The sequence below is a fragment of the Protopterus annectens genome, chromosome 1.part2, assembly GCF_019279795.1.
Source record: "Protopterus annectens isolate FY-2018-M chromosome 1.part2, PAN1.0, whole genome shotgun sequence".
Taxonomy (NCBI): Eukaryota; Metazoa; Chordata; order Ceratodontiformes; family Protopteridae; genus Protopterus; species Protopterus annectens.
The window spans coordinates 1,020,966,399-1,020,989,288 of record NC_056727.1 but is presented as its reverse complement, the minus strand read 5'-3'; the positions used below and the strand labels follow the sequence as shown (position 1 = coordinate 1,020,989,288).

General features: G+C 40.2%; 1 protein-coding gene across 1 annotated transcript in view; it reads left to right on the top strand.

The window, feature by feature from the left end:
• The window catches only part of LOC122792225 (CUB and sushi domain-containing protein 1-like), a 3,080,606-nt gene that overhangs the window by 1,146,686 nt on the left and 1,911,030 nt on the right, over nucleotides 1–22,890 (top strand). Inside the window, exon 20 of the mRNA XM_044059969.1 lies at nucleotides 7,095–7,221. Coding sequence (XP_043915904.1) covers nucleotides 7,095–7,221 — 127 coding nt within the window. The remainder of the gene's footprint in view (nucleotides 1–7,094; nucleotides 7,222–22,890) is intronic.

The following is a 22,890-nucleotide window of genomic DNA, read 5'->3' as shown; positions in this document are numbered from 1 at the left end:
ATCTGGACATTCTGTGAAAATCTGGACATTTGAGAGGTATGATAGGAATAGATTTCAAATATTGCTCCTTTTAACTAAGAAATTTGATAGAATAACAGGATTTGTGCTAGAATGTATTTTCTGAAGAATATGAATATATAGGGCATTGTTTAGTGACTTCAGTCCTCCGTGATTTGCCAGAAAACCACACATTTTATGAGAAACAAACCAAATGTATCAGGCTAAATATGGACATTTGAGAGCTATGTTAAACACACACACACACACACACACACACACACACACACACACACACACACACACACACACACACACACACACACAAACACATCTACCTTCTCACACATTTTTAAAATTTCTAACTGTTTAACTTTGTCTTTTTAGAATTTCTAACTGTTTAACTTTGTTCTTTGACATAAGCAGCAGCACTTACTACTGCACTGTTTCTTTCAATTGAATGATTTTAAACATATGTTTAGGATTAGATTAATTAGATTAACTAATTAATTGATTACTTTAGGAATGCCTATATATACATTTGAATTTCAAGCTGTTAGTTGTAAGGATCTGAAGAAGCGTGTCTTAGCACACGTGAAAGCGCTTGTCTGTTTATATTAAATATTTCATCCATTTATTGTGGTGGTCGGCTTCCAATTTGTTTCTACACATACCTTCTCACACATACCAACACAGTCGCCCACTCTTTTATACAATAAATGGGTAGTTTACATTACACACACACACACACACACACACACACACACACACACACACACACACACACACACACACACACACGCACTTTATCTCTCATTCACACAGAGTAGCTAGTTTAAATTACATGCATACATATACACACACACACAAACTTTCTCACTCATATAGAAACAAACAGAACCTCTAGAATAAATAACATAAGTGTATATACACATACACACACACACACACACACACACACACACACACACACACACACACACACACACACACACACACACACATCATTCATTTTACGTACTTACCTTCTGTCTCAATGGAACGGCTATTTTAAATTGCATGCGAGTGAAAAATATGCTTACATCCATGTTAGCGTGCGTACAACACATACATGACCTTCCTAAAAGGAGAAGACACTGCTTTAGCTTTTTCAACGAGGTCGTAGTATCTGCCTTATGCTACCCCCCTCCATGCAAACACTGTACTGAAATGCATGCAGTGAGTACGCCTCCCAACGTCCCTGTCACAGACTGGATGTATTCATACAGGAATAGGGGTGTATGATACACGCCAACATCAAGCAACTCCAATTGACTCCCTATATGACGGGGTCATAATTCCTTTAATGGTCTTGTTAATTGAGGACATGCAGCAGGTACCTACTAAATAATCATATATTAGAAAATCATATTCTAGATGGTGCCAACAACATAACCAGCACCCATTCAGGGCTAGTTGTTCTCTGGTTTTACAATATGTGTGTGAGTTACTATTTTGTAGCCTTTCTTATTACTCTATCAAGGTTCAGTTATTGGCCATTTCAGCATGTCTGCCTATGTTCCTCCTCTTTCTAGGAAGTCTCATGTTAAAATGTTCTTGAAAGGGTTTTACACAAGAAGCCTCCAAGTAAATTGGTGATCCCTCCTTGGGATCTTACTTTTGTTTTACAGAAGATAATACTTGCACCACATGAACCAGCTGACCTATCTGTCTTGAGGTGCTTAACATGGAAAACAGTTTTACCGATAGCTCAGACCACTTTAAGAAGAGTATCTGAGTCAACACTTATGTATTTTCCACAGAGATAGGGTTTCTTTGAGAACTAGTCCTTCTTTTATGCCTAAAGCCATGTCGGAGTTTACTTTAAACCAAACTACCCATCTCCCCATTTCATTTACTGAAGCTAAAAGTGAAGCAGAAAGGATACTCCATACATTAGATGTACACAAACAATTCTGGTACTGTCTTGACAGAACTAAATATTTCAGATCTTCAGATCAGTTGTTCACTGCTTGTGAATGTAAGAAGAAGGGAAAATCTGTGTCAAAGCAAACTGTTTCCAACTGGCTGTTACCTTTTTTGTACTAAAACTATTCCAGGCAGGGTCAAGGTGCACTCTACCAGTGACTTGACTTCATCTATGGCTTTTTGAATGGGTTGGATTCTAGAAGTATTCTAGAAGTTGCTACTTTGTCCTCTGTGAATACTTTTGCAATGCACCTGAAAGCTTGATTCCTTCTGTAGGTCCAGTTTTGGCTTTACTAAGACCTTTTCTCCAGGGGCTCTTGGACTCTTCTTCTTTCCCTTCCTAAATGTAGTAATCTACCCATATAGCTATGGCTACTGCATCAGTGAGATATATGATGAACACAGTACAGTTGTGTAAGTAAACTTACCAGAAAAGTAGATGTTCAAATGATCACTGGTGCAATAGTCACTCCCTTCCTCCACTTTCTTTGTCTATTCATGTGTTTTTTATTCCAGAGTTAGGCATTTATTTCTTGTTTTCCTAGCATTGTCTTTTTAGGGCTCAGCCTCTCTGTCCATTAACAGGAAAGCTTTGGAAGGCCTGGTGCCCAAAGTTGTCTTTTAATCATCTCAGCTCGAGCTGCCCAACAGTTTGGGTAGGTGCTGTGAAGCTTTGAAAGATGTCCGGCTTTTATATCCTTGGAAGGATATAACCCATATAGCCCGTGCTACTGTAGCAGGGATCATTCAATCAGCTACTGTTAGGGTAAGTTTACTTGCAAAACAGTAGTTTCTGAAGACTAGAATTTTGAGACAGAATGCATAAGTAGATGAAATGACTGTCTTTGTTTCTATGTTATGAAGCAGTAAAGAAAGCCACCTGTCCCTGTCAAGGAACAGACCAGACCATTACATCTTGGATTTCTGGGGTCATAAATTTGAGGGGGACAAGGTTATTTTAATATGATTTAGGTTTCTGGAGTGTTTTTCCTTGACAATGTTGAGATTGTTTTCACTGGTTTATGTTTTGGATTACAGCAAACTTGACTTTTATTTGTTTCAATAATGGTGCTAATGACAGAACTTTTATCTCAGCAGACAGGGTGACAGTACTCAGGAGTGGTGCACTTGTTTGCTAGTTCTAAATTTTGGCAAGAATTTGATGTAAGAATAATTACTGAGGGTGCTTAAGGGGACTAAGCCCCTATGAGATGTTGCTGCTAAAGTCCCTCTTGAAAATTCCCATGAAAAATTAGCTGCATCTCCTGTAACATATTTTGCCATTTCTTCATAGGTTTATAGGTAGGTACTAGGCTATCAGCCCAAGGGCCTAAGTAAGCCTAGCCAACAAGGTTCCCTGGCTTACGCCACCCAAGAAAGATATTTTCCTGTGCCCCTGTCGAGCAGAAGCTACAGAAGTGATCCCTGGGGTGTATTTCCTAGTTCCCATCCACTCATCAAGATTTTTCTTGAGTGCTAATGAAGAACTTTGATTGACATAGATGGGTAGCTTGTTCCAGAGTATGGGAAGTCTCTGGGACAGGAATCTATCCCTCCAGCATGTCTTGTGTATTGTGGTGACAAGGTTTAGGTCCCTAGAGCATGTAGCTTGGAGGGATTGGGATTTCTTTAAGTGTAGCATGTCCAACAACTCTGGGTTTAACATAGCTTTATATGTTAGGCAGAGATCTCCTTGGAGTAGGCAATATGCTGTGGAGTAAAGCTGGAGTTTTTTGAGACGGTCAGTGTAGGGCATTTGTTTGAGGCCACTAATCCTCTTTGTGAGGTACTTCTGTGGCCTTTCCAGCTGCTGCAGATGTTTGTGAGGTACATTCCAAAAGGGGCGTTGTACTCTATAATGGGTCTAATGAGTGTCAAGTAGAGGGGAACAATGACTTATTATTTCTTGGATGAGAACCCTTTTGTGATGAGGTGTGCCTTGTAGAAGGATTTCCTGAAAACTGTGGCAATGTGATTATCAAAGGAAAGACTACTGTCCACCTGGGTCCCAAGGTCTCTTATCACACATTCTGCATTAAGTAGACTGTCGCCTATATGGTAGTTCATGGGTACAGAGGTTTTATCAAAGGGGATGACAATGCACTTTTTGGCATTGAGGCCGTGGCTCTGACACCAGGCATCTGCCTTAGTGAGGCCCTTCTGTAGGATGTCCACATCAATTGGGGACTCAGTTATGACTCGCAGTTTGCAGTCATCTGCAAACTTCGTTAGCCAAAGGCCTTTTGTGTTAGCCTGTACTTCAGAGAAGTAGATACCAAACAGGAGAGGTCCCGGGACTGAATTCTGTGGTACTCCACTTGTCACTGGTTTGAAGTCAGATTTAGAGTCTGCAACTTTTACAGTGTGGGTTCTGTCAGTGAGCCAGTTGGCAACCCATCTTGTGACGTAGGGATTTTTACTTAGTGAGTTTAGCTATAATTCTAAAATGGGGGATGGTGTCGAAACCCTTGGTGAAGTCAAGATAGGCTGTGTGAACCACCTTACCCTCGTCTATGCCTTTGGTGACTGCCTCAAAGAAGTTGATCAGGTTCAGGAGGCATGATCTGCCTTTCACAAACCCAAACTGGGTGGGGTCCAGAGTTTGGAGGTTACCACTGTCTTTGTTTATGAGTTCCATGATGATACGTTCCATGGCCTTACAGACCAGGCTCGTCAGGCTAATAGGTTGATAGTTCCTGGGATCAGTGGTGGCTCCCCCTTTGTGGATTGAGATAACTGTTGCTGTGCGCCATTCATTGGGCACAAAGCCTGATGTTAGACTATGATTGAACATGATGCTTAGGTGGGGAGCCAATTCATTCTGAAGTTCATGTAAAACACAGCCTGGGATTTTGTCCAGTCCCATGGATGCTGTGTTTTTGGAGAGTGCAGCTTTTACTTGCGTAGTTGTGATTACAGGGACTCTGCATTCTTCCTGTATAGATATGGGCCCATTAGGGGGTGAGAGGGGGGTAAAGTTAGCACTGAACCTATCTGCCAGGATGTTGGCAATATCATTTGGTTCTGTAATTTTCATGCCATTGTGCTGTAACTCAGAGCAGATCTGGGTATTGCCATTGAGATTCTTGACATAGGTATAGAATGCTTTGTGGTTTTCCCTAGAATCAGTGGCAATTTTGTTTTCATAGCTAGCTTTAGAGGATCTTATAAGGGATCTCAGCTTCTTACTGAGGCTGACCAGGGAACTCCTCCACTCATGGGATTTTACTCACTTTTGTAACAGTTTCTTCCTTCTGTTGTAGTGTTTGTTTATGGCCGGGGACCACCAGATTGACTTCCTTTTTTTGGATAGCTTCTTGGTTCTGTTTGGGATATCACGATCCATGCACTTGTGTAAGTCCTTATAGAGTGCATCTGTGTAGGATTCAGCAGTTGTAACTGTATTGTCCATCTGCATGGGTGTCATGAAGTTTGCCACTTTTGTGTTAAGAAGCATGAAGTTGGCTTTGGAGAAATCTTTTACCATTGTTTCCTTAATGGGGGGTGGGGGCAGGATGTGGATATCTAGGGTGATTAGCTTATGGTCAGATCTGACCAACGAGGAGTTGACTTCAGGTGTGGAACACCAGTCACTCATGTTGGTAATGACTAGGTCTAAGATATTGTTGCCCCTGGTGGGGGTGTGGATAAGCTGATCCAGGGCATTGGAATTCATGAATTCCAGAAAGCGTTGAGCGAAGGAGTTGGTACACGTGTAGTTTTCCCAGTTAATGGTGGGGTAGTTGAAATCACCCATTATTAGAGTGTTTGGTTGAACCCTAATATTTTCCAGTATATCAAGAAAAGAGGAATGGGAATCCTGGGGCATGGGGAGGGATCTGTAACAAGCTACAATTTGGATTGCAGTTTTGCCCAGAGTTAGTTGCACTTGGATAACCTCAGATGCATTATGCTGAGCAACTAGCCTGGAGGTGTGGATATCCTTAATGAATATGGGCACACCTCCGCCTTTGGTGTTTCGGGCCAGGTTACATGGCCGAAAAGTGTGGTATGAGTTCTAGCCTGGTAGTGCAGGGGTGCTCTCTGGAGCCTTGAACCAGGTCTCAGTCACTGCACAGATATCAATGTTCTCCATTTTAAGGAGTGCCTCGTGTGAGTGCATTTTGAGATTTAGACTTCTAGCATTGAGTAGCATTACCCTCAGTTTTAGCTTGCCTGTTCCTGTTACAGTGGTGAATTTGTCATTTGAACCTTGCCTAAAAAAGGCACTATAGGGGCAGCAAGAGCCTCAATTATTTGAAATTTCTAGATTTCGGTATGCACACCACAACCAACTCCTGTCCCATGTTTACTTATTTACCATGGTTAAATTTATATTACAATGCATCAAAAGACTATGACTGTATTGAGAAAGCCGCACTGTTTATCTTTGTTGGTATAAGGAATCACACCAATAATCCTTCTAAACTTAACACAGCGGTGTAATACTGTAATGTAAGGTCAAATAACATATTCTGAAAATTCCATCCAACTACTCCTCACTGTCCTGCTCTATAAACCAGGACAACAGTTGACACTCAGTAGTACAACTTATCTGTTTTGAGGAAAGGGATGTGTAGACTGTACATGACAAATTCTCAGTGCATGGACTACTATTAGAAATGGTGTCTGTCAATGCTGAAACAAGTGAACCTCTTGAAAGGTAAAAAAAGTATATATGTAAATGCGGTAGTCTGACTGTAAAGGCATTACACTGAAACTGGATAGGTGAGCCTGTTTATATATCTCTTCATATTGTTTTCATTTCTATTAAATAAAGTATGTTTTCTCTAAGATGGAGGTTCCAGGCTTGCTTTTATAATGTCCTCCATTATAACCTGTCTCTATCGTCTGTACAATAATAAGCTGAGCTTTAAGATCCTTTACTATTGAGAAAAACATCATCTCTTAAAAAAAAAATGAAAGCAAACAATAATATTGACTATAAACATATGAAGGTAATATATCAGATAACTGATACTGTGATAAGCAAATAAAAAGATGATTCCAGAAGTAAGACATTATTCCCTAAAGACAATAATGAATAAAACTTTACCAAATGTGTAAGACATCTGACAATGCAATATATATATATTCCTTTGGTCATTAAAACCCTTACTTAATTTCAGCTGAATGTGGAGGACATTTGAAAAAAGAAACATCTGGAAGAATTTTGTCTCCGGGATATCCAGCTCCTTATGATCATAACCTCAACTGCATTTGGACTATTGAAGCAGACCCTGGGTGTACAATTAGGTGAGTTTATATGGTTACTTGTATATAGCAATTTGTTTATTTGTAAATATATGTTATTGTTTGTTTGTAGTCTCCAAAATTTACTTAAAATTAACAAACAAGCAGTGAGCTTTGGTAATAAGTCTTGTTGTTATGATTATTGTTTTTATTATTATAGAATATGGCACAAGATTTCCCAGTGATATGTACTATTGCATTAAATTAGAAATATGCACTGACCTAATTGACTGCATGAAAGCATGCACATAATGACTGCAGTCACTGGAGAAATACCATTTTGTATTGGCTGACACCTGCATTACCTACAATTTTGACAAAGATGTATCTACATTCCTTGGACTTCAGAAGCCAATTTCTAAGAGTTAGTATATCTTGCAAGGATTAATAAGGGTTTCTTCAACCAGCTCTGTTGATTAGATGTACTTTTGTGCCTTTGCTGCCTACTTTTATGAATAATTGTGAATCTGTTTGCTGTCAGTTCCAGTTATATCACCTAGAATGTGAAAAGACTACACCAATCCTTCCTTAACACAAATTATAATGTTCCTGTGAAAACATAACTTTCAGATTGTTTTTGTGTGCTGTAAGGAGCATTTCCTGAAACCTGAACTGCTCTACTGCATATGCATTCTGTATACTCGGACTCTGATTAAATCAATCCTTACTGTTTCATTACTCATGCTGTCACACATGAGTGCTTCCAAAGCATGTTTTTAGGTTTTCTAGTCCTTACCAGAAAAAGATGTGCACCTGCTGGGACAAATTGCTACCCTACAGTTGATTCATAGAAACTGGCATGTAGGGTACGCCAAACCAAAGCATGGTAACAGCGGCCTACACTGTTGCAAGTTCAAAGAGGCTTTTCATATAAAGAATACAGGGTGAACAGCATGCCGTATGCCGATCCCCAAAGCTCTGTCTCAGTATTCTCTTTCCTACAGACAGTTGAGAGGTGATCTGTTAATAAAATACCGCCAAGACCACCGATCCAAGAAGTAACAGAATTTAATGAAACACTAGCGCCTCGGCTTGCACAGCCTTCCAAGAGTAAAAACACTACAAAATACCGTTTGCTTATATACAGCATATTTCACAAAACAATTAATCAATTAAGCAAACGCTTCAAATCACATACTTCCAATTACATTCTTTGTTGAGTCCCTGTGGCTCCAAAGTACCATACTTTAAAATCAGCAGGGTTTCGTTTTTTAATAGTTTGTTTCTTAAAGACACACATTCACCTAAGCCAACTTGCAATTTTTCCAAGACACAACGCCTGAGAGGCGATCTATGCCTGACATTCAAGTCATCCTTTGATCCTGCTCTAATGAACCGTTTGCATATCTGACAAATGAATAGGAGGACAATTACTTGATATACAGATCGAAACTTTGCTTGAGACATAAATAAAACACATTGGAGGGAAAGGTATTTGCCTCAGACAATTCCCCTTCTCTGGAACAGGCTCCCATCTATGTGAAACAAAGCTCTTCTCTAACACTATTCAAGAGAAACCTGGAAAGGGATGAAAAATTGGAAATACACCCCTGGTCCAGCACCTCTGATGGATTGAGGCAGTCTGTAAATCTTGCCCTAAGTTACATAAACCCCTTACAATAGCCACTAAAGCCCATAAATGTGTGGGATGCAGCTGGAATGCTTGAATAGGCTTCTGAAGGTCCCAGTGGTTGCTAGCTTAATATACACTTATGAACATTAGTGAACCTAGTCTCCCAAAGACTCCAGCTGTGCCATGTCTCCTTCTTCAGGGACACGTGTAGTTTGCTGGTATCTCAATCTATCCACAAGGGAGCAACTCTGTAGTTCAAGCCCAAAACTACTTCTCATCAGCATTTAAGCTAGGAATGAAGACCAGTGTTGTCACATCAATAAAGATATGAAATATCATAGACAAATGGCAGAAATCATAAGTACAACTGCGAGCAGAAGAACTTGAAGAGGAAAAGAAAAGAGACGATAATTTTAAAAAGAAATAGCAGAATGCGCTATGGGAAATTACAATAGTCTGCTTTTTAACATATACAAAGAATAAAGGATAATGAATAAAGAAAGGATACTTTTAGATAAGGTGCCTATAAACTGTAGTCAGCATATGCAGAAAGGGATGTGTGAAGTACATCTGCACCAATTCAGTGGGCCCTTGATATGTCCTTCCTGTATCTCTTTAGAGAATAGAAGGTGAACTTTCAGTTCTTTTCCAGCTGTTGATTGTATATTTTTGCATTGTGGAAGTAAGTGTTGAGTATTAGATCTTATGGAAAAAACATTGGTGAAACGTTCGATAAAAAAATGTACCACTTTTTGGTCTAGGTATTCTTTTAATAGTTCCTTGGGGACAGTTCTTTTGATTGGAGAATGTTCCAATTCAGCTTATCTGAATCTGTAGAAATTGCTGTTTCTGTTGAAGCCACAAAAATATTTTTTTTCCTTGTCTGCTGTTGGCTCTGAATTGGATTGAGTCCTGTTCTGGAATAGATTTGAACTAAGAACACTCTTAAGAGTCTTTGTACTAACATTTTATGGCATGGTGTCTTCCTCCACAAATGTTGCAAATGTGAAGAAATCTACAAGCAGGCAAACAACAGTTCCCTGCATTAACACCTCAACAGGTTTTGTCTTTGGGTGCCAAGTGCTGTCCTTGTGAGCTGTATTTACCTTTTTGCTTGTTCACCATGATGCTGAGGCAGGTGTCTGCATGTTTGTCTCCCATTTTAATTGGCAGGCTTTTGTCTCTGATCATAGTGGTACCAAGACATGAGCCTCCAATACAATGACAAAATAACCTAATAAAGGAGTGGCCACTACAGGGTCCTTTCCTATGCTGACCACCGTATAGTCTGTATACTCCACTACTCTTGTCACAGGACTTTACTTTTATGTTTTGAAGCTGACCCTTGCTCAGTACAGCAAGAGCTTCTAAAAGGTCTTTTGACCCTTTAAGGTCTGTATCAATTATACTCTGAATCCCATCTGCATCCACTAAATTAAAAATGTCTAAAAAAATCACCTCTAGAATCTTCACTTTTGCTGATTGGATATACAAGCAGTAATAACAGAGTCCTCCATTTGTTTACTGTGGTGTTTTCCATGCTGCTTGTGTTTGTAATGATGTGGTTAGTGTTGCCGAGGAAGTCTCCTTTACAAGAGCTGCTGCTGGAAACAAAAGAAATATAAGGGCATTAGAGGTATCTTTGTTAACACAGCTGGGTATGTGATCACAAGGTTTGTACTTGTTTCTACCTACTACATGAGCTAACCTTGCTCTGCCATCTTCATTAACAGCTTCAATAAATGTCTCTAAATATTTGTCAATATTCCTCATATGATCTTCCCCATGACTATATGGCAAAACTTCACCTGACTGAATTTGCTGAGAATAGTCCTCGGACTGCCGTACTGTTGTTTCCTTCCTGTTTTTCTTTCTTGGCTTGTTCTGCATTCATAAGTTCATAGGTTCATAGGAGGTTACTAAGCTAATGTCTCTAGAGCCCTTACAAGCCTAGCCATATTTATCCCGAGTTGCCCCAGTTGTCAGTGGTTAGGTTAGTGAAGTTCACAGAGGTAAGGGTCTATGATAGTTAATACTGACTTCCTCTGTCCAGGAGGGACGTGGGCTTCACCCCCAGGAGTGAATTTGCAGTCATCCATTCATTGATCTGTGTAGCATTTTAAGAGAGTTAGGGAGGGGCTCTTTTTCATGTGAATTTGAAGCTTGTTCCAGAGGAGTGGAAGTCTCTGGGAGATGTATCCATCTATCCAGCATGACCTGTTCATGTCAGAGGCTAGGTTAAGTTCCCTGGAGTGAGGGGCCCTCCTGCAGTTTCATTTACAAATGTGTAGCATTTCCGTCAGGACTGGGTCAGAGGCTGTTCTGTAAGCCAGGCATAGGTCACACCTTAGCAACCTGTAGGAGACAGAATACAGTGACAGTGCTTACAGTCTTTCCATCTAAGACTCAATGTGACACATCTGTGGTCTCTTCAGTTGTTGTAGGTGTATGTTGAGGTACATGCAAAAGGGAGCATTGTACTCAATTACTCATCTGATGAGGGCTGAATATAATTGAATTATAACATCCTTAGATCAAGATGCGATGCCTTTAGTTATGAGATGTGCCACAGAAGGATTTCCTTACTACTGTGGATACATGCTAGCCAAAGTTCAGATTGCTATCAACCTGAATACCCAGATCATGCACCACTGGGGCTATGCTGTCTATAATGTAGTTAGCAGGGATGTCAACTTTCCCTACCAAAGGGAATAATAATGCATTTTTTTTTGTATTTAGCGTTAATCCATGCCTTTGGAACCAATCATTTGTTTGCATAAACCCTTTCTGCAATATATTAACATCACTGGGGAACTCAGTGTTTGCTACCAATTTGCAACAGTCAGCAATCTTCGTCATCAACAGGGCGTCCATGTTTCCCTGGACGTCTGAGATATAAATTTTAAACAGTTAAGGGGCCCAGCACAGAATCCTGTGGTACACCACTGGTGACTGGTCTTTTGCTAGAGGTGAAGTCACCCACTTTAATAGTATGTGTGCTTTTGGTGAGCCAGTTGGCTACCCATCTGATAATGTAGGAGTTAATTCCCAATTGGAAGAGCTTCTCTATAATACCTGAGTAGAGGATTGTGTCAAATGCCTCGGCTAGGTCAAGATATATCCTATGTACTGTCTTTCCCTCATCCTGAGCCTTGTTGACATTCTCAAAGGAGTCAACCATGCTTAACAGGCATGACCTACCTTTAACAAATCAGAACATAGTCGGGTCCAGGGTTTTGCGATTACATATGTCCTTGTTAATAAGGTCCATAATGGTTCTTTCCATGGCCTTGCAGATGATGCTAGTCAAGCTTACGGGGCTATAATTCATAGCATTAGTTAGTGGTCACCCTTTATACAGAAGGATTACTGTTGCTGTCCTCCATTCTGCCAGAACATAGCCAGTACCCAGGCAGTGTTTGAACAGGGATCCAAGTAGGTCTGCTAGTTCATGTTTTAAGTTGTTTAAAAGGCAACCTGGGATGTTGTCTGGCCTCATTGATGACATGTTTTTGGCCTTGGAGAGCACTGAGATGACCTGCTTCCTTGAGATAACAGGCTGAAGAATGGTGACAGGTATACTTTTGGGGAATGATTGGAGGGGAAAAGCGTGGTGAAGTTTTCTCCAAATCTTTCAGCTAGAAGGTTTGCTATTACCTCCAGTTGAGTATGGCTGGAGCCATCCACAACCGGTTCAGTGCATAGCTGGGTATTCCTTTTGGATTTTGGACATAGTTAAACAATGCCTTGTGATTATCCTTAGCTAGAGAGGTTATTTTTGTTTCATAATTAGCTTTAGAGGATTTGACATGATCTCTGATTTGTGTTTAAGCCAGAGATGGATTTCTTCCTCTGCTGAACAAGTTCCCTTTTGTTCTTGGGCATTAATTTATGTCTCTTGTTGTATAGCCTGTTTATACCAGAGGGCCACCAGGATACCTTGTTTTTTTCAGCAAAACCTGGTTTTAATACGGTCATGTACATCTGAATCTATGCAATTGCTTATGTGGTTATACAGTGCATTGGCGTACACCTCTACATAGCAGTCCATGTTATCTGTGCTCAATGGAGCTTTGAAACTTCTTATACCATCATTTATTTATTTATTTAACATTTGTTTACCTGGAAAGTCCGACTTGGAACAAAGCCAATTTTCAGCAGAGGCCCGGGGAGAAATGCTCTAGATGCATGTCTTTGATTTAGTAGGAATTCATTTTCCTTAGAAAAATTCTTAAGCATTTTTGAGCTTGATGGGGTATTTTGTGTCATAATAACATTGAATGAGACTGATTTATGGTATGATCTTACCAGGGAGGACATCACATGGAGGAGAGGGGAGGTGCAATGCTTTCCAATGGTAGTGAGTACGATGTCCAGGACATTTGAGCTTCTTGTTGGTGTGCTGACTAACTGTTCTAGAGCATTTGCATTAACAAAGTTCAAAAACCTCTGAGCCAGCATGCTTGTGGTCATGTATATTTCCCAGTCGATGGTAGGATAATTAAAATCACGCATGAGTAAGGTGTTGGGCTGTATGGCAAGTGACTCCAGTATGTTTAGGTATGTGGTATGCTTTTTTCTATTTCATGGTGGGGGACATATAGCTAGCTATGATGTGATAGAGAGCTTTGCCTATAGTGAATGTGACATGGAGTATATCAAGAGAGTCATACTGTTTGAGCAGTCTCAAGGTGTATTTATCCTTAATGAAGAAGGATACGTCTCCTCTTCCTTTGGTTCTTTCATGCTTAGTTTCTGGTCTGAACCTGTGGAAGGCAGTGTAGCCCTGCATGGCTGGTGTGCTTTTCACACCTGTGAACAATGTCTCAGTGATTGCACAGATATCAGCATCTTCCAAAGTGAGGAGTGCTTCCAGGGAGTGCAGTTTCTTGATTAGACTCCTAGCATTAAGCAGCAGTGCCTTGAGTTTAACTCAAGAGGATTTTGTTATGTTGGGAGTTAGTTATTTTGAGACAATGTAGAAAAAAGGCATAATAGGGGTGGCTGATGCTTTGCCAGTAAACAAAAGCCTCGAGAAGCAGGTGCAGACCATCTCTGGCAAAGCAACATGGCCTGTCAACCATGTCTTCCTAGGCTGACAGATACTGGATCCCCTTTGACTGACACCAGAAGCAAAGCCAATTGTTAATGTCAGTTTTTGTTTGTATTGTGACATCACCCTTGGAAAAGGTAGAATGCTACTTAATGCTAGGCTTATACCTGCCTGTGACACATTATCTAAGAGCTCAGTTGTGTCTCTTTTCATATAGTTCAGTGAGGTACGTCTTAAGTTATTCACCCCCAAATGGACTATGATGGAGTCATACCAGTACTTGTGGTTGACTGACTTGTCAAATGCTGGCACCTAATAGGCAGCTAACTGTAACCCACTTCTTATCCTGCCTGGAGAGGGAAACATCTGTGTGTTTCACAATATAGTCACCTTTGATCAGTACATTAGATTTTGTAGTGTTACGTCTTATGGCCTTATTTGTTGAGACACTGGTGTGTGTGCATTACGTTTTGTGGTTGTTTTTTATATTGTTGTGTGTGTTTTCCATTTGTGAGGCCTCTAATCTTTTGGTAAGTTACTAATGAGTACCTATGCATATGTGGGTTTATGTGTTATTTCCTTATTTAGTGTGGGAAGTGTGTGTGTGTGTGTGTGTGTGTGTGTGTGTGTGTGTGTGTGTGCGTGTCTGTTGACAACTTGTTTGGCATTCAATTTGCCCTTATGTGAGAATCTTGCCTCCAATTTCATAGTATAACTATATATCTCACATAAAGTATTTGTTTGTTTCAGGAGTATGTGGTTGTCAGCATGCATGAGACAATTGCTGTATTGACTAAGGATGCCCATGTCTATCAGGCTGGCCAGAGAGATGATGGGAAATGGCCCATCCATGATAACAGGGTCTTACTGTTATAGCCATCAAGTTATTTTACAGAGTAGCAAAGACTCTTTCATCTTCCCAGTGGCATAGGGCAGAATGTTGAAGGGACTGGTCACACACCCATTCTCTAACAGCATGGTATTTGTTACCAAGGAAGGCCACACAATCACTAATTGGGAGCTCTCCAAACAGTTAAAGCACCTAGGCTTTTGCCCAAACAATTACACCTCTCACTCATTCAGAATTGTCTGGTCTTCTGATACAGATGCCTTAGGTCAGTCCACAGAAGCTCTTAAAAGATTAGGCAGGTGGCCTTACAATATATATTTAAGATACATACAACAGTTCAACCACATCCAATGTTTTAACTGTTTCATGTAATTCTAGGATTAAGAGACATTCTCACTGTCAAGCACTCATTCTTTTCGCAAGTTAAGACCAGTACATCTATCTGACCCAATGGAGCTAATCTAGGGCTAGACTGAGCGAACAATGAAGTTGTTTGGAAAATCCTGGATTATGATGGACTCAGCTAATGAGTTACAGTCCACAGATTGTCCAAAGGGCAATATTTCTCCATACAAACATCATTCATGCTGGTGGGGAATAATTTGGGAATTACACTCCGGAGACAACTTATAGATAGCATTCTATGCAACTTGGCCACTGGTAGGCATTTCATTAATTGAACACAAAGAGCTTTATGACAGAGACCTGATTTAGTACAAAAGAGATGGAATTCATTTATCAGACTTGGGAATGGATTTATTCAATTTAAATTTATCATTGTTCCTAAACCATCATTTACCAAACCACTAGCAAGCAAGCCCATTGAGACACTACAGCTAATTTTTATACTGTGATTACAGCTAATTTGTATACTGTATTCATACAGGAAAGAAATTAGTTGTGAGGCGCCCTCTTTACCCCAGGGCAGTAACTAAGGAGTCTCGGTCTTCACCACTGTTTCCAGTAAGGGAGTATCACTAAAAGCAGGGACTGAAATACAAAAGTTCCCCCTAAGAGTACACCGGGAACAGGCTCTAAACCTGGGACTGGACTATATGCTTCACTCCAGGTCCCAAAATCAGTCTCCACACTAACCACTACAGAGCACTGGGTCCCAGTTTTAGGTATCTGACATGCAAACACTTAAACGGCTGATATTCACACATACACACACTCTTAGAAAAGACTAACACAAATTTACCTGCTTTGTTTCTTTGCCCAAATTACAAGGTATCAGCTGCCACCAGTCAAATACCACAATACCTTTCAAAAGGGGTGTTCAATTATATTGGGTAAAGTAGATATGGAAAGAAATGGTAGCATGTATTCCAATCAGTAAGGGTTTCTGAGTGGCCCTGACGTTATCACAATAAATATAACCACTCTCAAGTTACTAAAAATATTAACTAAATAACCAGCCACAATGAGAGGTAGTAAAACATTTAATAATAAATAAAAGGATTTAAAACATGTAAATACTAAGAATAGATTCCAATAAACATCAGAGTTTCACACACAGGAAATATGAAAATAATACTGTAAGATAGATCTCACACTGATTTTAGAAAACTTCTAACTGTATAGCTCTAGTTCCCTGACTATTTGAAGATTAACTGTCCCTGTCTGTCTAAATAACTTAGCAAGGCAAAATTATACTCTTACATCTGCAAGGTCTTTGTCTTTTCGGCTTTTCCCGGTTAGGAGTTGCCACAGCAGAACTCCGGTCCACTAATGATTGGCAGTAGATTTTTATGGTGCCGAGTTGCCATCCTGATGTTCAACCTTCAGCGAAGGCATGCCCATTCATGGATGTCCTTCGAACACCACTCAACCATGGGGAGGACATGCAGACTCCACACAAAATGCACTCCAGCTGAGAATCGTACAGGAGAACCTCTTGCTGTGAGGCAACAATGCTACCACTGCACCACCACGGCTGCTAGGTAAGATGAGAAAATGATGTCCACATTCCAGGCTGTTGTCTGTCCTCAGCCACTGGAACAACTACTCCCCTGGAAACAACTGGACTACTACTGCTGAACAGCTCTGGAAAACAAATAAATGAAAATTGAACAACTGAATCAGAACCTGCTTTTATAGCAGACTTTTTTTAAGTAATGGGAAGCTGCTATGAGAATTATACTCTCTCATATCAGATTTTGAAAAGTAAACAAACAGCTGCAGTGAAGATTCTATTTTCCCAGCTCTAGCACATAATGACATCACATCTGGGTCAGCTGACTCTGGCATAACATGCATTTAGAATTCTCTCCACAAAGAACATGTACATTTGGCCAGCCAGAAGAACACTGTTATCCTCACATTTCTCCCCCTTTGAAGGCTGAAGCTAGATTTTCAAGTGATCCTGGAAAATCATCCCTTGAGAAAAATGGGGCTGCCTGAAAATGCATCAGCCCATACCCCTTCTTGACAGTCCAGCTGCATTAACATTATTGACCCCACTACAGTGTTGCACAGTCATGTCATATGCTTGCAACCCTGTGCTCCACCTCAGTAACTTGGCATTTTGATTACTGACTCTATTTAGCCATGTTAAAGGGTTATGGTGTGTAACTATAATGAATTTCCTTCCATATAGGTAAGGCTGAAGCTTTTGCAATGACCATACTATGGCTAGGCATTCTTTCTCCACAGCTGCATAACAATTCTCCCTGGGTTGCAGTCTATGGCTGACATACAAGACAGGATGCTCTTCTCCCTCTGAGGAAACTTGGCTGAGTACAGACCTACCCCATATTTTGAAGCATCTGCCTGCATAACAAGTTCCTTGTTGTAACCTGGACTGGCTAACACAGAGGGTCCTCCCAAACATTCTTTTAGCTTTTGGAATGCCTGCTCTCAGGCTGGGTTCCACACTACATTATCAGGCTTATTTTTCTTTGTTAGGTCAGTAAGAGGTGCAGCTATCATACTGTAGTTGGGCAGAAATTTTCTATAGTACCCTGCTGTCCCTAGGAATGATCTCACCTGCTTTTTGGTAACAGGGACAGGCCATGCCTGAATAACCTCCACTTTGGCAGGTTCTGGTCTAATCTTACCATCCCTTACTCTATGTCCTAGGTAGGAGACTTCTGCCATACCCACCTGACACTTACTAGGTTTAATGGTCCACCTTGCCATTTTTAATCTACCTAAGACTTGCCTGACATGTTGAAGGTGGTCTTGCCATGAATGAATGTAAATGGCAATAACATCCAAATATACAAGAGCATAATCCCCTGCTCCTACTAAGATATGATCTACTAACCTCTGGAAGGTTGCTGGGGCATTCATCTGAAAGGGCATCCTTGTAAATGTATGTAATCAAAAAGGTGTTACAAAAGCTGACCTCTCTTTAGTAATGGTAGTCAAGGGCACCTGCCAGTATCCCTTGGTCAGATCAACAGTGGTCACATACTTAGTCCCGTCCAGCTATTCTAAAGCTTCATCTGTTCTAAGCATGGGGTATGCATCTGACTCTGTATAACTGTAACTTTCTTGAGTCTATGGAAAATCTTACACTACTATCTTTTTTTGGTACCAACACTACTGGGGAAGCCCAAGGACTACTGGACTCCTGGATTTTCCCCAGATCCAACATCTCCTTTATCTCCTCCTTCAAAATCAGTTTGACTCACTCGGGCATGTTATAAGGAGCTTTCTTAACAGGCCTTTGGGGTTCTGTATCCACATGGTGCTGCACTAGGTAGGTGCACCCAGGATTCCCAGTGAACATGCCCACAAACTCCTGTAACACTTCTTTAACCTGATTAGGGCATAGCCACTGAGATATTGTTGCCTCTCCCACAGAAGTGTCAGTCCGAGCCTCACTGAGAAGATCAGTCATCAGATCCCACTTGCACTCCTGCTGCCATCCATCACAAATATTCAGCAGCAGGGCCATCCTATCGTGATATGGTTTTATCAGGTTAACATGGCACAACTTATGTCCCTGTCTCTTGCCTATCTTTTACCACTGTTCACTGGTCCTGCAGTACCCTGTTACATCCTTTGCAAACCCAGGCCAATAAAAGCTTTGCATAATGCATATTTTAGTACTCTTTATGCCCATATGACCTGCAAAAGGAATGCAATGGGTTATGGCTAGAGGTGCCAGATGGTAGGCTCTGGGCTCCTCCAACTGCCATATTATCTCACCCTCTAACCCTCCCTCAAGGGTCCACTCTGTATAAAGTAACTCTTTGTTATCTGCAAAAGGAATGTCATGAGCTATGGCTAGAAGTGGCAGACAGTAGGCTCTGGGCTCTTCCAACTGTCGTATTACCTTACCCTCTAGCCCCCCCCCCCCCCAGGGGTCCACTCTCTGTATAGTAACCCATTGTCCCAGTATACAGACTCCCCTTTTCCTTGAGGATCAGGTGCCTCCTTAGCTACCTCTTTCAACCTTCGTAAATTAGGATCCAAAACCTGAGCCTGTCTCAACTCTTTGTAACCTCTCCTAGCTTCCTTTCCACAGGAAGCCTAGTATCTTTTGACAGTGGTGCCCATACCTCTCAACTGTACCGATTTTCACAGAATATCCAGATTTTTGCCTCAAATTTTTGGTCGTTTTTTCAGAAAATTGTGGTTTTCTGGCAAATTAGTGGCAAATTCTTAAAGACTGGAGTTAGAAAATAATGACAGACATTTGAGTTTCAGATTTCAAACCATTCAGAAAATTCATGCAAATGCAAAACATGTTATTCTATTAACTTTCCAGGTTTGTAAGAACAAAATTTAAAGATTGTCCCTTTTTTTGTCTTTTGTCCCACTTTTATTTATGGTTTTGTCCAGATTTCTTACTCTAAGAGTTTGAGAAGTATGGCTGGTGCCCTACTAACCTCTGTCCTTGCAGTCACCATATCCATGGAAATACCAGTACCTACCAGCAGCTGAGGTTCACCTTCAGGCTCACTGCTACAAGGTAGCTACCTCCCTGAAGTAACCACATCATCAGCCTCAGCTTCAGGCATAGGATCTGTGTGGGTCTCCCCCAGCCTACTACCAGACCTACAAAACCTGTTTCCAAGCTTGAGTGCATGTAACTGCATGCACACAAGGGGCTACATTATCAATATCATTCCCTAGTAAGACATCTGCAGGGATACCCTCAAACACACCTACCTGCTTTTTTCCTTTCCCACCCTCCCAGTCAAGATGAATCTTGGCCAGAGGTATTTGGAATCGGATCCAACCCAAAGCTCTGACTGGTGTGGACTGCCCAAGAAAGTAATGCCCCTCCTGAGCCACTGCAGGCCTGACAATGGTTATATCAGAAGCTATATCTCTCTTACTAGTGTCCTGTCTTCCATCCACAAAACTAGGATACAAATTTTGATGATAGTTTGGCACCTCTGTCACTTCCAGAAAACTTACCACTGGCATTCTGTCATTCCCACTTGCTGGCTCCCTCACCTTTTGTTTCTCAACTTGCTTCAATGGACATTTGTATGCTGCATGGTCCCCTCTGATTACATTTGAAACATCTAATCCTTGATCCTGCCCAAGTGCTTGAACTAGTGGCTTCCCCTCTTACTGGTGAACTCTGCTGGAGTGGTTTAAGCTACCCCAGTGGGTCCCTAATGTCCACGTGCAGCACTGGGTATCCCTTTCTTATGCCATGCTTGCCAAGTAGAGTTCCCCTTTTATGCCGAGGACACTTGCAGAGTTATACTCTTGGTCTGCCAACCAGATCCTCATGTCCTCAGGCAAAATGCTGAGAACTTTTTCCCTCACCAAAAAGTCTGCCAGTCCTTCAAAAGTGGTGACCTGACACCCAATTACCCACCTGTGAAAGTAAGTACTTTAATCAGCAATGTAATCACATGTAGGTCAGCTGACATTAGCATAACATGCATTTAGAATTCTCCCCACAAAGAACATGTACATTTGGTCAGCCAGAAGAACACTGTTTGCCATTCAAATATCTTGCATAAATCAGAGTGATAATCAAAAGACATAAAATTATTTACAAAATTATAGGTAGTCATGCTGTCATATGTAATACAGGGTAATTTACAATTATTTACAAAACTTTAGCCAGTAATGCTAGCATAGATAACAATATCTAACATCCTTACATTGGTGAACATGGATTTTATATTAAATGCATTCACCTATTTCTGATTATATAATTAGAAATAATATATATGTATATGTGTGTGTGTGTGTGTGTGTGTGTGTGTGTGTGTGTGTATATATATATATATATATATATATATATATATAAGGGTGATTAGGCTTTTGCCAACCTGGTGGGCAGCTCTCCATGACCTTAGCCCTTTTTTTTACCTTTTCCCCCTTTTGATATTTTTATGTACATAATTCTATATATAACAGTGTTGCACAGCAAGAAGCAAGATTTTTCTTGGTTTAGGCCTTATAAGTTCATTTTAAAGGCCATCGGGAGGACTTGATTTCATGCTACTCAATAACAGGCTTGGGTATATAATAGTGTCAGTTTAAGTTCATAAGATGCAATATTGTTTCCAGTGTGGTATGTACAGTCTATACAGATGAAATTTAACATGAGTTTGTTTATTAATGAATTAATTTAGTTGCTAATGTAACAGCCTTGTTTTATGAAGGCATTTGGGAATGGAGCATTGAAACAATAAACAATTTGCAATATAAGGAAGACAGTTTGGTTCATGCCGTTCCCAAGGGTTAGAGATCCTATGCTCTCTTTTTAAGTCATTGTCTTAACAACAGCTGTCACTTTGGAGGCAGCTCATAAACCCGCACTCCTCCCCAACATCCCCTTGGGGCATCTGATCATGGCCTTAGCCCCCCATTTTGTTTGCATTTTCTTTCCTTTTTACCTTGTTTGGTGATTTTCGTTAAAGAATTCAGTGCATAACAGTGCTGCATTGGCATTGGCAGGATTTTTCTTGGTTTGTAGATTTGTAAACAATTCAATTTAAAGGAGATTGGGAGGGCTTTATATTACATTACCCAGTAACAGGCTTGTAGCTGTATTGGTCTCAGTTAAGCTCATAAGTCCCAAGGCTGTTTATAGTGTAGTATTTATAATCTATACAGATAAAATTTAACATGGCTTTTTTTATTAATAAATTTAGTTGGGCACTTCTGCCTTGTTTTGTGCTGTAATTTGGTAAAGGATACACAGTCTTGTATCATCTTTTCTTGCATTACAGCTGACCTGCCAGTTACATTTCTAGGATTTAATCCCATTCTCCATCTTGTTTATCATAACTTGTGAGAGTCAAACCATTAACCAAATGGTCAAAAGTAGCAACGGATTCACCAATAAGTGCCTTTCACCATTTACTCGTCACAGCGAAATGTTAGCAGCTTACTAAAATAAAATGCCTCACTTCCTGGACTTCGCTCGAACAAAACAGTTTATTCACAGCCAAACAACACAAGTGAAGTGAACGAAAACAAATAAAATCCAATCCAAATAATCGAAAAAAATGAAGTAATTGTACTTAATAGAGTTAAGCGCTTTCACCCAACAAACTGGGCTTCCTCAGAACTACAAATACCATTCAACTGACACTTTAAATAACATTTTTGGCACCAACACATTTGATTTTTTGTGTATGTGTTCTCTTAAAGCAACAGCATCATTAAACTTCATTCATTTTTTTCTCCATATTATAAATTAATACAAATCCATACCTTCCTCTTAAAATACAATAATCTAACATATATAATTGTAAAAATGTATATCCATGAAATAATTCTTTTAAAAACCTTATTGCGTAATTAGTTTAATAAATATTAAGTTATATGTAATATATTATAGTCCAGGAAGTGAGGAATTGTGATGAGTAAATGGTGAGAGGCACTTATTGTTTAATCCGTTGCTACTTTTGACCATTTGGTTAGTCGTTGGACTGAAATTAATAGCGTTTTTTTTCCGAGAGTCAAACCGTATTTGCCTAATTGTATCTTATACTGAATATAAAATAACCGCCTTGGAATATATTTTTGATCTTGTCTGAAAGAGAAAATAAGTATCAACTGCTTTTACTGTAGTTCATGTTATTGCTGTTTTTTCCCTTCCACAGTACCATAATTGATTGTTAAAAATTATATTATGGATATTATTTAACCACTTGGACACTACATATTCCAAGCATATTCCAATATTTGCAAGGTTTTGTTTTTGATGTGCGGGTTCATTTATTAATATGTTTGTTGTCAATTACATTCAAGACAGCACTGTCC